Source organism: Pipra filicauda, unplaced genomic scaffold (assembly GCF_003945595.2).
Source record: "Pipra filicauda isolate LSUMZ 115617 unplaced genomic scaffold, ASM394559v2 scaffold35_size7292922_pilon, whole genome shotgun sequence".
NCBI classification, from domain to species: Eukaryota; Metazoa; Chordata; class Aves; order Passeriformes; family Pipridae; genus Pipra; species Pipra filicauda.
The window spans coordinates 1927663-1948861 of NW_024104487.1; the positions used below are offsets into that span (position 1 = coordinate 1927663).

At 39.6% G+C, this 21199-nt stretch overlaps 1 protein-coding gene and 2 long non-coding RNA genes across 3 annotated transcripts in view; 1 reads left to right on the top strand and 2 right to left on the bottom strand.

Moving 5' to 3' along the window:
- The window catches only part of SLC1A1 (solute carrier family 1 member 1), a 54494-nt gene extending 54122 nt beyond the window's left edge, over window positions 1-372 (bottom strand). Inside the window, exon 1 of the mRNA XM_027752222.2 lies at window positions 164-372. Coding sequence (XP_027608023.1) covers window positions 164-254 — 91 coding nt within the window. The 5' untranslated portion in view covers window positions 255-372. The remainder of the gene's footprint in view (window positions 1-163) is intronic.
- A 9-nt stretch (window positions 373-381) lies between these two features.
- Window positions 382-17998, top strand: LOC114004339. The gene is made up of 3 exons (XR_003546547.2): window positions 382-688; window positions 17055-17095; window positions 17668-17998. It is a non-coding gene; the product is annotated as an uncharacterized LOC114004339 (long non-coding RNA).
- Window positions 13167-21199, bottom strand: part of LOC114004344 — a 32249-nt gene continuing 24216 nt past the window's right edge. Inside the window, exons 2-4 of the long non-coding RNA XR_003546555.2 lie at window positions 18170-18411; window positions 17533-17988; window positions 13167-13709 (exon numbers count right to left, since the gene is read on the bottom strand). This is a non-coding gene — a long non-coding RNA (uncharacterized LOC114004344). The remainder of the gene's footprint in view (window positions 13710-17532; window positions 17989-18169; window positions 18412-21199) is intronic.

Below are 21199 nucleotides of genomic sequence, written 5' to 3' on the forward strand. Positions count from 1 at the left end.
CGGGTGCGTCGTTAGCATCGCCCCGCGCCGCCCGGCCCCGCGGCCGCCGAGCGCCCCTCGCCCCGCCGCAGGCTCCGCTCTGCGGCCGGCCGAGGCCGTGTCGTGCCGGCAAGGCCGGGCGGGGGGCGGCGGCGCCGCGCTCCCTGCCGGCCCCCGCGCTCACCCGCCAGCACGGCGGCCACCGTGCTCAGCAGCAGCCAGTTCCTCCTCACGAAGCTCGGACAGAAGATTCCCTTCTTGATACTCTGCGCCATGGCGGGGGGCAGTGGGACTGGGGAGCTGGCCGCCCCGCGAAGCCGTGTGGAGCCGGGCCAGGCCGAGCCGAGCCGAACCGAGCTTAGCCGACCAAGCCGAGCCGCCTGCGTGCGCTCCGCGGGGCTGCGCGCCTACCGCGAGGAGGCGGAGACGTTGCGCTTCACCTGGCAACGGGAGGGAGAGCCCGGCCCCGCCCGCCCCTCGCCCGGCCTGCCCACCTGCCGCCCAGCCCACCCTGGCGCCCGTTGCGAAAATGGGGGGCTCGGCCCACGCCAATATCCGTAGGATCTCCCCGCGGGGCTTTATCCTGCTAGATTTACCAAAAGAGCGACGAACGGTTTATTTCTCTGTGCAACTCCTTGAAGTGGTTTCCTTCTCCCTCGCCACCCATAAGCGTGCTTAATATTGGGACTCGATTGCCTGTGGGCTTACGGTAGGGTTTTCAGTATGTTTATAAACTCCTTGATTATGATTTTCAAGACTAGAGATCAATCGATAAATGTAAAAAGGACAACTGCGGTTGTCTTGCTGAATGACATGAAGGACTGTGAAGAATGAAAGTTTAATTTATCTTATTTAATTACAGTTGACACCATCCATTTCGAAACATACACTAGTGAGGTTTGCCCGATTTCTTTCTATGGTGGCTGGGTAACTAAGGTCTGGAGTAGATCTGGAGTAACTGAAACCTTGTCACATCTGCTCTTCACATGGATCTGGTTGTTCTGGGCGACAGCTTGGGTAAAGAGACAAGTATGTATCTTGCTGAGTCAGGAAAGAGTGCTGAAATCCACCTGGATGAGAAGCAAGTGCCATCGTCTATCCCAAGTGTTAAAACCTGGATCCAGCTGCATAAATTTATATAAAGACACATAAAAAGTGTCCATCATTTTGAAATGTGTAGAACAACTGCAATAATTTGGCTACATCTGTCACCATCAGGAAAATTGAATTGAAAAAATGCAAGGAAGCCTAGTTGTAGAAAGGAAGCAGATGAGTAAGTATTATATTAGTGTAATTAAATTATAAAAGGTTCTAGACCACTTAAAAGGAAAGCTGGCATACTACCATGTTACAAGCCAGAGCAAAGCAAAACAAAAGTAACTAATGCAAAGAAATGGTAAGAAAGACCATGACTGCATTCAGAGTTGGGTATGGAAATGTGGCAAAGTATGAGTGGCACTGAAGAGCTATAAGAAGAAAAAGGCTTATAGGGTGGGCAGGATCAGGTGTATTCTGTGCAGAAGAGCTCTGACTTTGGTTCTCATTGCCACTGGATGTAATTTTTAATCTTTTTTTATTTTCTCCCACATATACTGTGAGTCTTAGATGTTGCTTTCAGTAAGCAAAAGGTCTGATTTGTCCCAGCAGGCACCAAGGTGGTGCCTTTCTAGACAGTAGGAAAAAATCAGTTGCATGACAGCTTCAGAATTTAGGCCTTCATTTAATTTTCTTTCTATTCACTTTCTCATGTACCCCTGCCATTTTTTTTTTTTGGTAGCTCTTTTGGTGAGGTAGGGGATATAATTGCAATTCAGTCGTTCCTAAAGACCAGATAAAATTAAGCTAAAATTAAACTCTATGGAGTTTCTATGATTTTGGTGTTTCTCTTAATACTTTAAGTATCCTTTTTTTCACATTAAGGATTTCATGGGAGAGCTAGAATTCTCTGCAGCACACTCAGCACAGAAAAATGCTCTCCTACAGGTATAAAGCAATGTGATTGTAGCTGATATAAGCCTTCCTGGAGCTTGCAATATCTTAAAGGAGTTGTGCAACCTTAGAAAAAACATAATATAATTATGCTGTACAACTTGTGAAGATTAGAGACATATCTTATTTTCATATTCTCCAACAGCAAGACAATATATATTGAATAGTATTGAAGACCTCTACATACCTTTTGTTTCCTATTAAAGTACAATGTTCCTGTTCTTTTCTGCTAGTGTTTAGTCCCTAAAAATATTAAGGAAAAAAAGCATGCCAAAATTCTAGGCTTTTTTATCTTAATAGTTTTTCTTCCTTTTTTTTTCACTTCATCAAATGTAATTCTATGGACATGACCTTGGGAAAAAAAAAGTTGATAGCACAGGATCCATGGAAAGTTAAAGAAGTGTTTAAAAAAAATTAGACAGGTGAAATAAAGATGTTTCAAGCATCCTGATGAGCAAGCTGTTTTTAATTTCATCTTCCTGTTATAGAATGACAGAAATTGGCTTTGATCCTGTATATGGAGTCAAGCTGGCACTTTCTGTATGCAGAGCTATATAAAAACCCCCAGCCCTGTAATAAAACTATCCAAATAAAATGGAAAAGAAAGGTAGTCCAAGCCCATGGATCATTCCTGAAATGTTGAAGTTATTTTAAAAATTAACTCAGCTATGGAAAAAGATCAAAAGACATAATACTTTGGAAGACTAGCTGCCTGTACAGCTACCAAGCACAGCTGCTGAGCAAACAAAAATCTAAATTCTGTTTAAACCATTTTTATCTTTTTCTGATTTTGAGAGATCCTGGAGTCACTATGGAATTAACAGAATGCACGTGTGAAAAAATGTCAATACACTTTATCTGTAAAGATGATAAGAGTACATTCTTTAGCTATATTGATCACTGTTACGGAGTTCTCAGAGGAGATCATGGTCAAGATTGTATGCGTGACAAAATGGGTTTGATTTTTGGGTTTAATTTTTTTTAATGTTAATGTTAACATACAGAGGAATCAGCCCTGAAAATCTGAACACTTGCCTGGGAAACAGTGACATGCATTGACATGTATTTTTTTCCCTGAAGGCTAAAATAATCCAGATTACTTTGTTGTAGACCTAGGATCATACATAAATACATAAGTAACTATTCTTTTGACAAGTTATTGCCACGTAGTGACCTAATACTTATGTATCCCTTTTCCTGAACATTCATTTCCAATCTGTAGAACCCTTCTAACAATATTTTAGGTCAATTACTTAAGAACATAGCAAGTAACTTCACAGGCTAGGAATATTTTCAATGTCTCAATTTTGAGGCATTTCAGTGTTTCAGTGCTGGGAGAGGCAGAGCAGTCCTACCAGAACACGTACAGTACCATGTAGCGCAGAGGGTAGCAGTTGGAAGCTTGCCTCTTCAGAATCCTTAAAAAGGATCATCAGAGATTGTAGTTCAGAGAAAAAAGCAATTCAGTTTAACTTATCTAGACTTTCGATTTTTTCTGCCTAGGTCACCCTATTATTATCATTTGTGTAAGCTTTGGTGAACAGTGGATTTGATCCATAGAAAACTAATGAAGTGCCTTTTCCTCATAGTTTATGGTGACCATAGATAAGAAATTGCATCACAGGGAACCGACAAAATTGTGGGTATTGCATTTTTTAAAATGCTTTGATAAAATAACAATATTTAGCAAAGATTTCAAAAAACAGATGCTAATAATCTACCTAAAATACAGGTAGAGTAATTGAATGTGCTTTTTTTTTTTTTTTTATTTGAGGCCAGTCCACGAGATGGGAACTCTGCATCTATTTTTCAATACCATAAAGCCAGGGAGTAAATACAAAATTTCAAAACACAAAGTAATCAATTCCTGTCTAAGGTCTCTCATCTTAATGAGAAAAGAATCCAATAGAAAATGTAGTATTTCTAAGTTCAGTGAAGAGCCAAAGGAGGCACAAGGAAATGCACACGGCTGTGTCTTATGTGTGTAAATTAATGTTACTAAGTACCCAAAATGGCAGAATTTTTCCTATAACATGGAACCTCTGCTTCCTGACATCTGACCTCAAAATCTAATATATGCTGTACAATATAGCCAGATAAGAAAAAAAAAATAAAATTCCTTTGATGAACTGACTTGTAAAATAAAAAAACATGACTTCTTTGACAGATGCTCTCAATGTCCTCAGGGGCAGATCTAATGGGGTACTGGTTTTTATTTTTGGGGGCAGGATACTTGCTTCATGGCAGTAATGTCTTTTTACTTGGAGATGCTGTTTAATCCAGTGTAGGTTAGCTCTAGAAACAGAACCCTTACTGGTATATTTAATTAATCCATCCCACTTTTATATTTTTAAAGGCATATTTATTTCTATTCTAGTAGCTCTAGAGAGATCCTTCTCATCTACTTAGAACTTCAGTAAGATTGCCAGTAGGTGCTTTATCATCTATTTGCATGTTTTTTCTACTGTCTTTACTAAGACACTCTAAACCCTATCAAATTGGTCATTCTTCTCCATGTTCTCCTCAACTGAGCTTTTTCAGAATAGTTGAATTATGGGTTAAAATATATTACTTGTAGGTAAAATGGTCTGGATTTGGCCTAAAATCAACAAGGAGAGGGTTTTGTGGTTCTGGTTGGTTGGTTGGCTTTTTTATTAATGAAATCCTGTGCCAGATCAATGGGATTTTTAACCTTGTTGGAGTCAATGGGATCATAAGATGTGTTTGCATTTGCTAGTTTATGGCCCCCTAATGCTGAATATGCTTTTTTTCTACCAAAACCCAGTTTTGTTCCATGTCAACTAAATGTTTTTATTAGCCATTTTTCATTGTTGAGATCAGAACTCATCTGTATTGAACTAACATAAAAGAGTAATGACAAAAACAGAATTCTGTGATAATGGCTCACTTGTTATACTTTTAAAACCTTGGATCTGGAACACAACATTCTAGATCACATTTCATACAATACTTCTATGTTTTTTCTGGTTGCAGACATTTAATGTTACAAGAAGGTAAGTAAGCAGAGTGAGAAGGTGGCATAAAATGTGTTTCACAAATTTAATTGATAGCTATGGGCTATTCACTGAAGACTGAAGGAAAGGCAAACTCTGAAAGTCATCATGGGCAGATAAAGTTTTACAAAGTCCAGCAGTTCTCATTTGCCAAGAAAGTATGGCAGCATATCTGTGAAGTGATCATGAGCCAGCAGTTGTGTAAATCCAGGTGCATACCGTGGTTATGATTTTAAAAACAGTTCTTCCTTTTCCTAATTATTCAACTAATTGGGAGTCCATGAAAAGAGCTAGACCAACATTACACAAAATGTCAAGGATGAGTATGAACAGCATATATTTCCTACAGCACCCTTCTTTAGCCTCATGTGAGAAGGAGTTTTGGTAGTAATAAAAAATAAATTAATATTTCATGATGATTAAAAAAGTCTGAGTTTCTGCAAAGCATTTAAAAATGTCAGAGAATATCAGCATAGCAAGGATGAGGTTTGTGTTGAAGGATGATCTCTTCATGGGCAAACTTGTATTCAGTAACCAATTTTTAAATGTTCATAGAGAAGATAAATACATCTACAATCTGGAGTGGTGGCTCACCTTTTGATTTCTGTAATAGCTTGCCACCTGCTGACTCAGAAATGGACACCGCTTAAGGCAAATGACTGAGAGGAATTTGAACTGGACCTGACAACATATTTGCAAGGTTTTTGTGCTCTGGATCAGGCATTATTGTTTGCTGATGTGACTTCATATTGGCTGTTGCAAAAGAAGAAAGGTATTTATTATTGCTCTTTGACACACCAATATCTACAAGGTAATTCCACTTCAGAGCAAGCTTACTTCACAGTAGCAGTGGCATCTGACCTCCAGTACCATGTGAAAAGGCTGCGTCCTCACTGTAATGGCAATCACCACTTATAATCTTGAAAAAGATTATAAGAGATAAAAGGTTATATTTAATATACTAAAGGTTAATAAAAGGTTATATTTTATATACTAAGAGGTATATGTAATACACCATTTTATTAGTGTAATGTTAATTTGTTCCCAAAATGAAGATGATGATATTGTCTTGCCATGTTGGAGTAACATTGTTTTATGTTGCACAAAATGCATATGTATTACTATATGGTGATGGTGAAGAAAGGGAAAATTATAGGATAATATTCTTCTGCTGCTCCAGCAACCAGGCAGAATGCCCCGTTATGTGACAAGTAGCCATGCTAATATGTATGTAATTATAAAATTATTGATTCTTGCAGATAGTTGTTCTTTACCACTCTTCAGAAATGATATATATGAAATTGAAGGGCTCTGTTCACCCACACGCCACTCGGAGATTTATTTTAATGAAGGCATAACGAAGCAGAACACTTTCTTGAAAGAAGATAATGATAGCAAATGACAAAATTATTTTAGAACTCAAATCTCTTGGTAGCACATTGAAATAGATGAGTGGGTGAACACTGTTTTAAAGAACATTCAGCAAGTTTGAGGAAATAGGTTAACTTAGATAGCCAAAGGTCTGAAGGGTGAAGTTGAGAAAGGCATTCAGAATTATTGGCTATACAACTCTCAAAAATGAGTTACAGGCACATGTTCTGACCTTCTGGCATTTTCAAAAACTTGGAAATGTTCTGTGTCCTTGACATCCTTTCTAGGCTGAGCTAAACAATCAGCGTATTCCCAATTCATCCCCAGGAGCTTTATCACAAGATTTGGTACATTAGCGCTCTGTGTCTAAACCTCATATTTTTTAGCTGCCTGAACATATTAGAATAATAACATACAATTGTAAACTAAGACTCTACTCCAAAAGAATGTGAAGAGAAAGTAGAAAAATATAATGGTAATGCACTATAAATGGTCTGAACGAAAGAATTCATCTTTTAAAATTTTTAAAAATCTCATGCTATCCAATAACTAACCTTTCTTCCAGTGCTTGAAGGAAGCCTACAAGAAAGAGAGGGAGTATTTCCAAGAGCATTCAGTGACAGGAAAAAGGGGAATGGATACAAACTAAAAGAGAGTAGATTTAGGTTAGATATTAGGATTCTTTAGTGTGAGAGCAGTGAGGCATTTGAACAGGTTGCTCAGGGAAGTTGTGGATGCCCCATCCCTGGAAGTGTTCAAGGCTGCATGGAGCTCTGAGCAACCTCGTCTAGTGGAAGGCACCCCTGTGCATGGCAGGAGGTTTGGAACTTTAAGGTCTGTTCCAACCCAAATCCTTCTCTGATTCTATGATTCTAAATCTACTTTCTTTCAACCATTCCTCCTTGTCCTATCACAACATGCCCTTGTAAGCCCGTCTGGCTTTCTTGTAGATCCCCATTATGCACTGGAAGGCTGCTAGAAGGTCTCCCTGGAGCCTTTTCATTTCCAGGATGAACAATCCCAGCACTCTCAACCTGTCTTCATTGGAGGAGAGGTTCTCCAGCTCTCTGATCATCTTTATGGCCCTCCCCACAAAGGGGACGTCCATGTCCTTCTTATGTTGGGGATCCCAAAGCTGGAAGCAGTACTCAAGATGAGGTCTCACAGAGCAGAGTACAGGGGCAGAATCACCTCCCTTGACCTGCTGGTCATCCTTCTGCTACAGCCCAGGACATGGTAGGCTTTCTGGGCTGCAAGAGCACATTGCTGGGTCATATCAAGCTTCTTATCAACCAGCATCCTGAAGTCCTTCTCCTCAGGGCTGCTCTCCATCCACTCATTACTCAGCCTGTATCCATGTTTGGGATTGACCTGACCCAGATGTAGGCCCTTGTATCTGGCCTTGTTGAACTTCATGAGGTTCACACAGGTCTCCCTCTCCAGCCTGTCCAGGTCCCTCTGGATGGTATTCATGCCCTTCAGTGTGTTGACTGCACCACACGGCTTGGTGGCATCAGCAAACTTGCTGAGGTTGCTCCCCCTGTCCACGTTGCTGGCAGAGATGTTAAACAGCGCCAGTTCCAATACCAATCCCAGAGGAATGCCACTCATCACTGTTCTCCACTTGGACACTGAGCTGCTGATCACAACTTTTTGAGTACAACCATCCAACCAATTCCCTACCCACTGCGTGTTCCACCAAATCCATGTCTCTCCAGTTTATAGACAAGGTTGTCAGGCAGGACACTGTCAAAAAGCTTTGCACAAGTCCAAGTGCAAATGACATCAGTTTTTTTTCCCTCATCCACCAACTCTCATAGAAGGCCACCGGATTTGTCAGGCACAATTTGCCCGTAGTGAAGCCATGTTGTCTGTCACCAATCACCTTCCTGTCCTTGATGTGCCTCAGCATAGTTTCCAGGAGGATCTGCTCCATGACCTTGCTAGGCACCAAGATGAGACTGATTTGCCAGTAGTTCCCCAGATCTTCCTTATTTCACTTTTTAAAAATGGGGGTTATAGTTCCCCTTTTCCTGTCAGTAAGATCTTCACTGGACTTCTCAAATAGTGACTTAGCCACTTTCTCTGCCAGTTCCCTCAGGACACATGGGTGTATCTCATCAGATTTACCTCAAGATAAACCTGAACCTTAGAGCTTTCATTCTGCCCATCCTTTCTCCATGCTTTGAAACTTCTGAGAAAGAATTTCTGCAAGGGCTGGGATAGTAAAGCCATCAAAGGATGGCTTCTATACCCCAGGAAGAAGAGGGTGACCACCATGTGTTACCATGTCTCTATGGCTGACAAATCACAGCCCTCTCTGAACTGCAATTAAATGAATGCCAGTAGCTGTAGCTGCAAGGAAATATATGATATTTGAAAAATGCATATGGTTTGAAGGCAATATTATTTTGAGACTTGAAGTTTAGCCATTGGGCTTTGGTTCAAGCTGCACTGGAAGTCATAGGCCAAATTTGCATGATTGTAGGAAACCCTTAGACAGCCAAGCACCTGTCTCAGTGCATTAGTTGCAGAAATAGCCTGCTAGAAAAAAGGAGGGAAAATGAAAACAATGCAGTGCAGAGGAGCCAGGTGAATGCTCAGTGTGATAAGTAAATCTTTTATACAGCTGTTAATTTACAAGAGACTATATTTTACTACAGATTATGCAAGCAGTTTGTACAGTTCTATGGTCATTGTTTTACTACGTCATATGAGGGATGTTGTTGATACTAGTTCACAGGACACATGGCAATTACTGACACTCTAAGTGTCTTCTACCTTTTAACTATTTTAGTCATGTTTATGCCTTTCAGTGCTTCAGTTTTTTAGGTCTGTGAAATGAGGATGATCATGCTTGCTTCTCAGCAAGGGTGAATCTAACACTAGTTAGGGAACAGTGCTGTAGAGGAGATAAGGATTTGTAGTTTATTAGTTACAGTAGCCAAAGGAGAAGACTTCAGGCTTTGCCTCAGGGCTTTACTCAACCTGGTAATTAGCTTCTTAGAAATCCTTTATGTAGAGATCAGTAAACTGCATAGTAAGAAATAGAATGAAAAACACAAGAAACGCCTTTTAATTTTTTTGACGTGTTAAAATGAGGTTTTTTAGTACAATGTTGTCATGGAAATGTTGCTGGACTTGAAGTAGCTGACTTTTCCAGCCAGATAGAAATTTGTAGTCACCAGCAGCAAGCAGGACTTCAAACTGTGCTTTTAGCAAGCTTTATAATGAAGTTTATGCATGGTAATTTAAGCATATTTTAACTGCTCTGACAGAAATGTCCTGTGAGAACAAACAAATCTTTCTGAAAATAGCCTTTAGAGAGGTAAAACGCTTCTGAGAAACAGCAGTGGAAACTCTTTGTCATCCAAGAGGACATAAAGTCCCTCCATGCATCAGGACTTAACTGCAGTACAGAAAATTTGCATGGTAAGGTTTTCAACTGACTGAAATACAAAAGTATTCTAACAAGTGAGCAGCTTATTTTGTCCCATGCTGGCAAAAGTACTGCGTGAAAGTGACCCTTACACTGCTGCTCAGTGTCAGCTCAGCAAGCTCAAAAGCCTGCAGAAGGCAGCAGCTGAAAGTATTGAAGAAGCTCTTTGCATTTTTTCCTTTATTTATACATAAATTCAGATGGATCAGTGTGGGTGTGTATGCATGTGCACATCCCCCTACTTTTGTCCTCTTTTCACCTGCTGAAGAACATAGAGGATCTGGGACCAAGTGTGTAGCAGAGTACTGTATTTCAAGCTAATAGATTCAATTGTAGGTTCACTTCAGAATTTTCACAGAGGTGTTGCCAGTTCTCCAGGTTCTCTAGATCTGGAGACCCCATAAAGATATGAACATGACAGTAGTGTCTCATATTCCCATGCAATCAACAACAGGAAGGAGTCAAATGTTCTTTGTCAAAGCAAGAGTCGCATCACAGGAATCCTGCTGTATCATCCTCACAAGGTCTGCTGATATTGGGGAACTCCTTTCCATCTAATGTGCCTGTGCGGTATTCCAGTTGCATCATTTGCAGTCTAAAGAGATCCTGATTAATCCTAAATGCTGTTATTTTGGATTGCAACCACATGTTTTCTTGAAAATAAAAGTACATTCTGCATTGAAAACGAAAATTTAGTATCAGGGATAGTCTGTTGTAGCACTGATTTGCCTAGTCTCAAATTTTGTGAATGTGAAGGTCAATAGTAGTTGACTGTACTGTTACACAATCCCAAGGACAAGACAATGAATAATGTAAGTTTTTTTGGTAGAGGCTGTATGTTGAAAATAGCCATCTAAAATTTTCTTACTTTGTGGTGAAAGAGTATGTAGATAATTTGGGGCTGATAATCCTTTGTACTGGCTTGTTGAGTCACCTTTACAAGAAGGTAAGGACATACATATGGGGAGATATTTGTCTGGTAAAATGACTTGCAGTGGTGGGTTGGTCACTTAGCTTTTCAGATCCAATGCACAGGTGTTCCCAAGCTGCAGGAAACAGCAAAGAATTCAAGCTAGATAGAACAAGGCACAAAATCTCAGAACATGGGAGTTCTGAGTGTTTGTGCTGAGAAATATAAAATCACAGAATCAATTAGGTTGAAAAAGACCTCTGAGATCATCGAGTTCAACCTTTGACTGAACATCATCATGTTAACTAGACCATGGCACTAAGCACCATGTACAGTCTTTCCCTAAACACCTCCAGGGATGGTGACTCCACCACCTTCCTGGGTAGCCCATTTCCCTTATAAACTAATTAGAAAAAGCAAAGCCTTCTTCAACTTTGCCAGGTCATCATGGCATTTACATGTAAAGCATGACTTTTCTCTTCTTTGAAGTTTAGTATTTTCTGCTAATGAGGAAATGCTTTGGATGGGCCGGTGTAGCAGATCTAAAATCTGAAAATGCCAGGTCACTATTTTTCTTGTGAAACTGTTGTGTGTAATTGAATACAAATTTTTTGTTTGAAGATGCCCTCTGGGTAATAGCAATAGTGCTAGCAGGAAGTTCTTAGGTGGACTATCTGCATGCACCCTTATCTGTAAATGTTTTATGAACATTACAGGTCTGCTGCAGACTGACAAATCAGTTTCAGAGTTGTGGCTGTGTATAGCTATCGGTATAGTGCCTGTAAGTTGTCAGCCCTTCTGTTTTGCTAGTCTGTGGATTCAGCCGGCCTGCATATATCAAGATCTCAATGTCTTTTTCACATTTGCCCTTTTCATGCATCTAATAGACTACAGTAAAGCTATGTGATCCCTAACAATTTATCAGTAAAAGCTGATAGGAAATTTGCCAAAGAAGAGAAAACTAATACAAAGCTTAAACAAGACTAGAAGACAGAAAAATATTTTCCCTTGACTCCCTCACTGCAGGGAAACTGGAATTACTTTGTCCTTCGTTGTTTTCTTGATAAGAGGACAGACTTACTGAATTTGTGCCCAGTCAGTAATATCAATTATTTGGCATTGTTATAATTTATTATTATAAGCGGCGTACTAATATATATTAATACGCACTTTGTTCTATTTTCTCTTGTTCTCTTTTCTTAGATTTTGTTTATGTGTGCTTAGGGACCAGTCCTATTCACCTCATTTTCTGTTTTATCACAGAACTGATCTCATTGTGGTCAGTGGGATTATTGGAATTACGCTAGAGAAACTTCTATGATATTATATGAAATAAAATATAATTTGTATTCATATTAGGCCACCTTTTTGTTATTGTTCAAATTTAAGTCTAGACAACAGAGGACTACAGTAGCAATAAGAAAAGCTCTTAAATAGTTAGGGTTTTTCTACACTAATTCAGTGCTTGTTATTTCCCTAGCATACTTTCATTTGTATAATTTATTTTGCTGAATAAACATCATCATCATAACTAGTAAAATAATTCCAGTGCTTTTATGCAAGAATAAGATTTGTATCATCCTTTTTTTAGGAGCTGTCATATTAAAATAAGGTGACTGCTTCTGATTGCTTACCTTACTCCATATAATTTAATATACTCCTTAATGCTGCATGGGACTTCAAAAATTCAGTTGTTGGCAAATAGGGACTCGACTGGAAATAGTTCAAAATTGCTTAGGTTTTGTGCTCTCAGCACAAATAGATAGATTAGTTTGGTTTTTGTCATTCTGTGTCTGCCTTTGATTTGTCCATCTTCAGCACTTTGAAAACTCAGCTTCAGTATCTCCAGCTGGATGCCCCACATCACTTCGCACTTTGAAAATGGTAGTCTGATCGCTGTGTCTTGATTCTTTCCTGAAAGCAGTAAAGATCATCTTTAATGCTGTGTTTTCCTCATTTCATCCACTCACGCATGTCCTTTGTGCTTTAATTTGTTGTTTTATATGCATGTGTGGTAGTTTTCCAGCATGCTTTGCTTTGTGCACTTTGATCTGCAGGCTAAGCATGATGGATTTGTCTGTCACACTCTCTCTTTGTGCTCAGTAGAAGTGTCCTTGTACCAACAGGCACTCGTTTCACTTCGCTGCACTGCAAGAGAGCTTACACAAGCAATCATAATACTAATGCTGTTCTAAGAAATAATTGCTGAGGCATTCATCTTTAAAAAGAGATATTTTCCTCCAAATGTCTTTGAAACAAGGCAGCCCTACTTTTAATTTTGCTATGGACTCTCTGAAGTCTCTGACTTCAGCAAGCTGGATTATGCTGTGCTGTTACTATTACTCTCATCTTTTTTTGTGCCTCAGCAAAAGACGTAATGTTTCAAAAGTCTAGAAAGTCTTCAGTGCCTATAGTGTACAATTCTTTATTCAGGGAGACTCAAGAAGGATCTCTGCTATTCCTCTGTATTATAAACAATTTTAAATTTATTTAACGTGATATTGGGTACCTTACATTTGATAGGAACGTTACAGAGAAACTGAATTACAAAGAACTTTATTTTCACAGAATGATGTTTTCTTCCCTCTTTTTATTTATTTTTGATCCATGTTGTAGAATGAGAGAATCTGACTGTGCATTATCTGTGGGTTCAGTTACGAAGTACTTGAAAATGCATCTGATTTTGGTAGAATATCTGGTGTCCTTTGCACGTGCTCCAGACTTGAGAGAGGACAATAAATAAGAAGGAGTACTGTTGTGACTGATGAGTCAGTTGTGCTGCTGTTGTCAGATATATGAACTGTCAAGCTTATTACAAGACCCTGGCGATCAGGCTGACATTAACTGCAAAGTCATTTCTGTATCTGTAGTCTGTATGTATTTCAACGGAGCTCATTGCACAATCTCCTATATACCATCCATAAGAAACATGCATCAGTATATTCAGTGTATGGGAATCTTCCCAGATTTCCGAAATAGATTCCTTGTAGAAAAACATGGTCTGCACCTAAGAAAAGAAAAAAAATGCTTTTTGTTTCATTCAGGTTTTCCTTCTTAGATTCCTCCACACAGTGAGAAAACATCAGGTTCAGCCCAAGCCAGCTATTTTCCAAGTAAGTGCAAGTTATCCTATGCTGCCCTGAATCATATTTTCCCCCGAAACTCTGTTCAGAGAGAGTGATCCTGAAGGTGTGCCCAGATAACATGATGTGTGTGTGAAGAGTAAGGTGTGGGTTGTGAGCAGGTAGGCAGTCACTGCTCTTCAAACTTCGATGGAATTCTAGGCAGTTTCCCTGAAAAGAAGGCTATTTTTTATGTGTGTCCATCCAACACAGCCTTGCACAGCCTTGAAAAAGAAGTAAAAAGAATTTTGTTTTTGTTGCTTTTATCAGCCTACTCACAAATTCCCTCCCATGGCTTAGACAAAACACTGAACATCTACATTTTTGTATCAGTGACTCTTTGCTGAAATCCAAGTAGACAAGAAAAAAAGTTATTACAAGCTCCTGAGTACATTTTCACTAACTGGTTTTACATGTTTGAAAGAAAAAATCTAAGACTTGATATTTGTTACTAGAGAATTCAACACATACTCTCAAAACAAGTGTGAAAGGACTATAATGAAAGGTAGATTATGATAAACAGAGTTGTTTTTATTCAGTGTGTATTCTGTTTTGTTTTGGGCATAGAATAAATAACAACTGACAGATTTTAAAGCAACTGGACTATGTTATTGAGTAAAGATGATGGGAAAGGAAAGAGAACGGAACAATCACTTAGTAATGGAGCTTTTGACAGTTTTCTTCATGCTTCCTATTAATATAATTGAACTGTAATCTGTGTCATTTTCTGACCTCATCAAATGGTTGTTGTGGGGAAAGGGAACTGTTTATTGGCAATTTAATTAGTAGTGCTCTTAACTGCTTTCCTTACACTGAAAACAAGTAATAATTATTCCTATTTTATGATTCATAGAATCATTTAGAACATTGAGTCTAACCATTAACCTAGTCCACCACTAAACCGTGTCACCAAGTGCCACATTTACAGGTATTTTAAAAACCTCCAAGTATGGTGACTCAAATAGTTCCCTGGGCAGCCCGTTCCAATGACTGGCAGCACTTTTGGTGAAGAAATTTTTTTAATATCTAATCTAAGTCTCCTCTGGCACAACTTGAGGCCATTTCCTCTTGTCGCTTTTATCTGGGAGAAGAGGCTGACACCACCACCTGGACCCAACCTCCTTTCAGGTAGCTGTAGACAGCAATAAGGTCTTCATGAGCCTCCTTTCTTCAGGCCAAACAACCCCAGCTCCCCCAGCTGCTTCTCATAGGATTTTTGCTTTAGACCCTTCACCAGCTCTGTACATAATAAATTGGTTGTTAAATAGCACCAAAACATATTTCTAATCAGATGCAACTGAAGGAATCAAAACATATAAACTCTCAATTAACTGTAACTTACAATTAATCATTTATCTGGGTGATGTGATCTAGTAAGGAATTTCTGTGCTATGGAAACAAAACTGTATTTGTAAGCAGTGTTTAGCAAGTAGTTAGGATGCAGACAGAAATCCACAAATCCAAATCTTGTAGGACACCATTAAACAGCTGTGTTTCATGGTGTGGATACCTCACAAACAGGATGTAGTGCAATAGTCTTATGCAGGGATTAATTCAGACTCTGAGTACATAAGGCAAGGAAATGACAATTAATTGAAAGACCACTGTGTTGCAAAGTGTGTGGATTTCAAGGGTGGACCTGGGATGAACGATCTGTTTGTATTGCTGTTGAAGTGTTTAAGGTGACTAATGAAGGAAATGTGTATGCTTATCACTATCAAGAAAAATCAGTTTTTACAGATTCAGTTACCACAATAGAGCAGTTTGTATATGTATCTTCAAATGTAACAAATACTGTACTTCCGAAATTTACAATTATGACTATTTAATGAAACTCAACAAGTAATTAGAGTTGCTTAATTGAACTTCAAATGCCAATAGCTTCCAGGATTAGTTTCCACTGGACTTTGATTATTTTCTTTTTTACATCTATATTTCTACATAGTTTTTAATTACAATGACATGTGATATTTTCTTACACAGGATCAGAGCATTGATTTTGCAGAAATAAACAGACCTGAAGAGACACAGGGAATTATGTGATACTATCTCTGCACTTTCAGTTAAACATTCATATATGCATTACAAGCACTGGGCTGTTCCAAACCAACAGCCACCTTTTGCTTTTTCTGAATTTGCAGTTAGGATTCATAAAAAGTAGAAAAAGTATCATGGAAGAACTGGTGTGTATCAAGAAAAGCTTTAATTTTATCAGATGTATTTATTTCCTGTACTTTTTGTTGTCCACCTTCTGTGTGAAGAGAGCATTACCTGTCTCCCAGAGTGGAAGAAGAACCTATTGAGACTGACTGAAGTGGGGAAGGTTACTTTCCCTGCTGGAGTATCAGTCTAATAGCTGTGCCTACAGCTTCCTTAAGCTCTTCAGCAGCAGATGTGAGGATGTGAGAAATTCTTGCCTCATTACTGTGAGTTATCAGGACTGGAAAACAGACTGACACAGTCAGTCACAGTTGTTTTTTTGTGATTTGCCCTCTCTTCTGATGCCCTTCTCCCCACAACATGCTAATTTTCTACCCACTTTAAGGGGGTCTTTAAAGTTCCTCATGGATGAGTTGCTAGCATTTTTTAACTTCAGCAAAGAAATGTATTCTCTAGTCGTGTTCTCAGAAATAACAGAACACTTCCAACAAAATTTTGTCACTAAGATTAGGTGAAATTATCAGTCCTTAATAGGCAGCTGGTATGTACAGCTTCAGCTTGGGTGATTAAATAAAACTAGAAAGCTGAAAGACATGTCATTGGAACGGAAAAATGCATGCCAATTTAGCACTTGCTAAATTTGACCACTGTTATTTATCTTAATGTCTTTATGGCATTTAAAAAAATGTATTTTATGGAACAAGCTTGTAGCAAGAATGAACTTACTAGTTTAGTTGTAAAATGCTTTAAGCACAAGGAGTAGCAGGTCAGAGCCATTTAGAGGAGCTGATGATTTGACAGAAAATAATACAAATAATACAAAGCTGCTTAAATAAAGCTCGAGCCAGATGTACTGGTCTTCACTAAGGTATTTTCTAAGGTTAGAGGACGTACATCCACCTTTTTCCCTGGCATTGCAGTAGTCTGCTCAGTTCTCTATGCCAAGTACTCTTAATCTCGTAAGAAAATACTGGTGTGCATGGCTGACTTTGGCTCAGGATGACATAAATTATTATTGCTTTTCAACTATAGAGGCATTTATTTGAGGCAAACTTTTCTTATATTTACAGACACTGACCAAAATTCCATGGATGGGAAAGCAGGAGAAAAGGTCAGTATTTGGTAAACTTCAGTCTATTTGTTTCTAAGCCACAGGTAGGTGTGTTGTGTGGAAGCAACAGTGTCTAAAGCGTCCTTTCTGTGTCCCTCAGCTGCTTTTGTGTGGATCCCCAAAAGTCAATGCAGAACTGTGTTAGCTGTTACCTGCCATCTATAATGGCTCAGCAGGGGTGGGCAGGCTTATTCTGCACTGGAGCATTTAGGAGAATGTATCACTTTGCAGTATGCTGCTTTGTCTGAAGGCTGTCATTTAATTATGTGATGAGGGAGGTGCCCTAGCTGGATTTTCTCATCCCCTCAATCCAGGTAAACGATAACATCGAAGTGGGAAGGGGTCTCAATCTTTTATTTGTAAATATGATTGCTTTGGGAGGATGTCAAAGAGGAAACAGCAGGAAGGGTACATAATGCACAATTAAGTAATCTTACCTTTACTGTGGTAAACCAGACCTGAGTACTTATTCTTTGTCTGCCACCTCCTGTATTTCATCTTGGGCTTTCTGTAACCAAATCAGCTGAATGAGGACTACTAATCTCTGGACTTTAAATGTCTCTGTGCTTCAGGAGAAGGAAAAAAAGAAGCAAAGAGTATCTGCGCTCAACTGAGGAGTGACAAATATATTCTCCTGCCTGTTGCTGGTTCACGTGTTCTGAGAAGAAATTGAATGCATAGACAGAGTGCCAGTATTTTCAGCATGGAAACCACAAGTCTTGGAAAGAAAGTTTTCCACTGGTTGCTCCTCTCTTCTGCCAATATATGCATCATCATCTTTACTGCTTCTTTAGTGTATCACAAATAAGGTATTTTTTAGTCAACTTTCCAGGAAAACCAGTTCAGATATCCCATGAAGATTCTTTTGATGTTTCCATTAAATAAAATTCCCCCTGGAGAATATAAGACCAGCAAGAGATCTTTAATATCTAATTCATTACGTTAAGTTGGTCATCTATATGGGAAGAAACTATATTGCGAATATTTAGACCTTCATTTAAATGTGAATTATTTCAGAGGTTTTAAATTCCAGATCAAAATAATCAAACAATTTCAACATAACAATAAACTTACCCTTCCCCAATGCAGAAGAGTGTGCAAAAATGTCTCCTTAATAAGTTTAAACTCCTGAGATGGGTATGCTCAGCAGGAGCAAATACATCCTGTGCTTAGATCATGTAGCGAACATCAGCGTGCTTGTTTGCTGTGGGGCCAGACTTAAAACCTCTGCAATTATACTCAGTCTGAGGATAGAAAATCTTTGCTGTCGACGTAGCAGACCAAGTGATTCAGTGTTCAAGGTACTTTAGTGCTGCCTGAAATAGAGAAGAGGAAGCAAGGAGGAAGGATGTTTGTTTTGGTAAAATCTGGGATAAGATTATTCTGGGAGTTATTGAAAAACATTGGTCACAGTCAGCACAGGCTCATGAGGGGAAAGTCCTGCTTAAAAAATTAATTTCCTTTTACAATGTTGTTACCCACCTATTAGAAAAAGGGAAGACGGCTGATGTAACCTGTTTAGATTTCAGTAAAGCTTTTGATATTGTCTTTTACAGTATCCTTCTGGACAAAATGTCCAACACACAACTGGATAAACCTGTCATGCAATGGGTAAGCAACTGGCTCAGGGGCCAGGCACAAAGGCTTACAGTAAATGGAGTAACATCAGACTGGCAACCTGCCACTAGCAGAGTTCCACAGGGCTCCATCTTAGGCCCTGTGCTCTTCAGCATCTTCATAAATTACTCGGATGTAAGACTGGAAGGTATTCTAAACAAGTTTGTTGATGACATTAAATTGGGAGGACCTGTTGATTGCCTTGAAGGCAGAAATCTTGACAAATTACAGGGCTGGGCAGTCACCAACTGTATCAAGTATAACAAGGGCAAGTGCTGGATTCTGCACTTGGGATGGGGCAACCCCATATGTTCATACAGACTGGGGAATGAGATGCTGGAAAGGAGTGCCACAGAAAGGGGCCTGGGGGTCCTGGTTGCCAAGCTGAATATGAGTCAGCAACGCCCTGCCAGCCAGGACAGCCGACCATGTCCTGGGGGGCATCAGGCAAAGCATCGCCAGCTGGTTGAGGGAAGTGACTGTCCTGCTCTGCACTGGTGCAGCCTTGCCTCAACTCCTGTGTGCAGTTTTGGGTGCCATAATATATCACAGAATAACAAAATGGGTGAGGCTGGAAGGGACCACAGTGAGTCATCTGGTCCAACCTCCCTCCTCAAGCAGGGTCATCCTAGAGCACATGGTACAGGATTGTGTCCTCATATTCAGACAGAACTTCCTGCGCATCACTTTCTGCCCACTGCCTCTTGCCTTATTGATTCGTACCACTGAGAAAAGCCTGACTCCTTGGCAGCCCTCCTTCAGATACTTACAGGCATTGATGACATCTCCTCTCAGTTTTTTCTTCTTGAAGCTGAGCAGGCCCAGCTCCCTCAGCCTTTCCTTGTAAGAGAGATGTTCCAGTCTCTTAATCATCTTTGTCGCCCTCCACTGGACCTGCTCCAGAAGCTCCATGTCTCTTGCTCTGAGGAGCCCAGAACTGGACACAGCACTGCAGGTGAGGCCTCACCAGAGCTGAGTAGAGAGACAGGATCACCTCCCTCAACCTGCTGTCAATGCTCTTCCTAATGTATCCCAGAATACCATCAGCCTTCTTGGCCACAAGGACACACTGCTGGCTCATGGACAGCTTGCTGTCCATCAGGACCCCAGGTCCTTCTCTGCAGAGCTGCTTTCCAGCAGGTCAGCCCCCAGCCTGTACTGGTGCCTGGGGTTATTCTTCCCCAGATGCAGGACCTTGAATTTGCCTTTGTTGAATTTCAGACAGTTCTTGTCTGCCCATCTCTCCAACCTGTTATAACAAAATCTTTTAACATAATGTTCAGAACAATGGTTTGTTTTACGGTATCATCCCTGTTACTGTGTACAGAAATTCAGTAAAAGTTCAAAAGCACATAATTCCCTGCATCAAGTTCTTTTCTTTGCTGTAATCCCATTGCCCTGAGGGTTGTAAGCATACATCTGAAACCACAACCTCTGGCTCCTGCTCACTGAATAATAGTAAATACTGATGTAGCAAATTGGTCAAGTTGTTTATGTGGCAAATTTCTTGCACACTCAAAGCCTAGAAGTGTGTTCATTTACCACAGGGTGCTTGGAGTAACTTGGAACAAATTTAGCTAATTAAGTTAATACTAGAATGTATTTGTTATTATCCAAGCACTAAGACATGAAAAATACAACTCCAGTGGGAACAGAATGGAGTGGTTTCAAGAAGTTCACAGAACAGGATATATTAGTGATAGAAGAGACCTTAAGAAATCATTTAGTCCATTTCCCTTTTCTAGTTACAGCTGTCATCACTATTGGCATGTCTGCCTAATTTGTTGGTAAAAAATCTCCAGTAATGCCAAGTGCAGTCATATGCAAATACTATAAATATGATATTTAACTATCAGTTTATTTAACGGAATTTATAACATCATCAGAAGAGAAGTCTGTTGTGGCCAATTATTCTGCCTTCAAAGCACATTCTGATCTTGAACTCAACTAAAGCAGGATCTCTTAATGTACAGAGATCATCTGTGGAGAGAGAGATTTAGCAGATCACATGCCAATCTCCATTCTGATTTTTGGAGAGTATGGGAGGGCCAGTTACTGCTTTCTGCTGAAATTTTGTGCTTGATGGCCTCTGTCAAAATTTGCATCCACCTCTGGCTTGGTTCAGAGTGGTCTATTATTAGCTGAACACAGAAATTACTTTTACTCTTAGGACCTGTACCATGTGAGTTTTTTTTTCTGATGTAGCTGAGAATACGGGCTGCTGTGCTTAGGATTTTTTTCATATAGAGAACGAGTAAATTAAATGAACATTTTTCTTTCAGCCATTAAATGGCAGAACATTAAAAAGTTTCATCTTGTAGCAAAATTCCCATTGATGTGCCTGAAGCAAGAACACACATCTAATGTGTATAATGATTCCACAGATTTCCTGATGAGCTTTTAATGTACTATTTAGCTATGGCTTTTGTGTCTCAAAAGGTACAAATTATTTTTCTCTCTTGCCCTGTATAAAAGCTTGATGCTTGC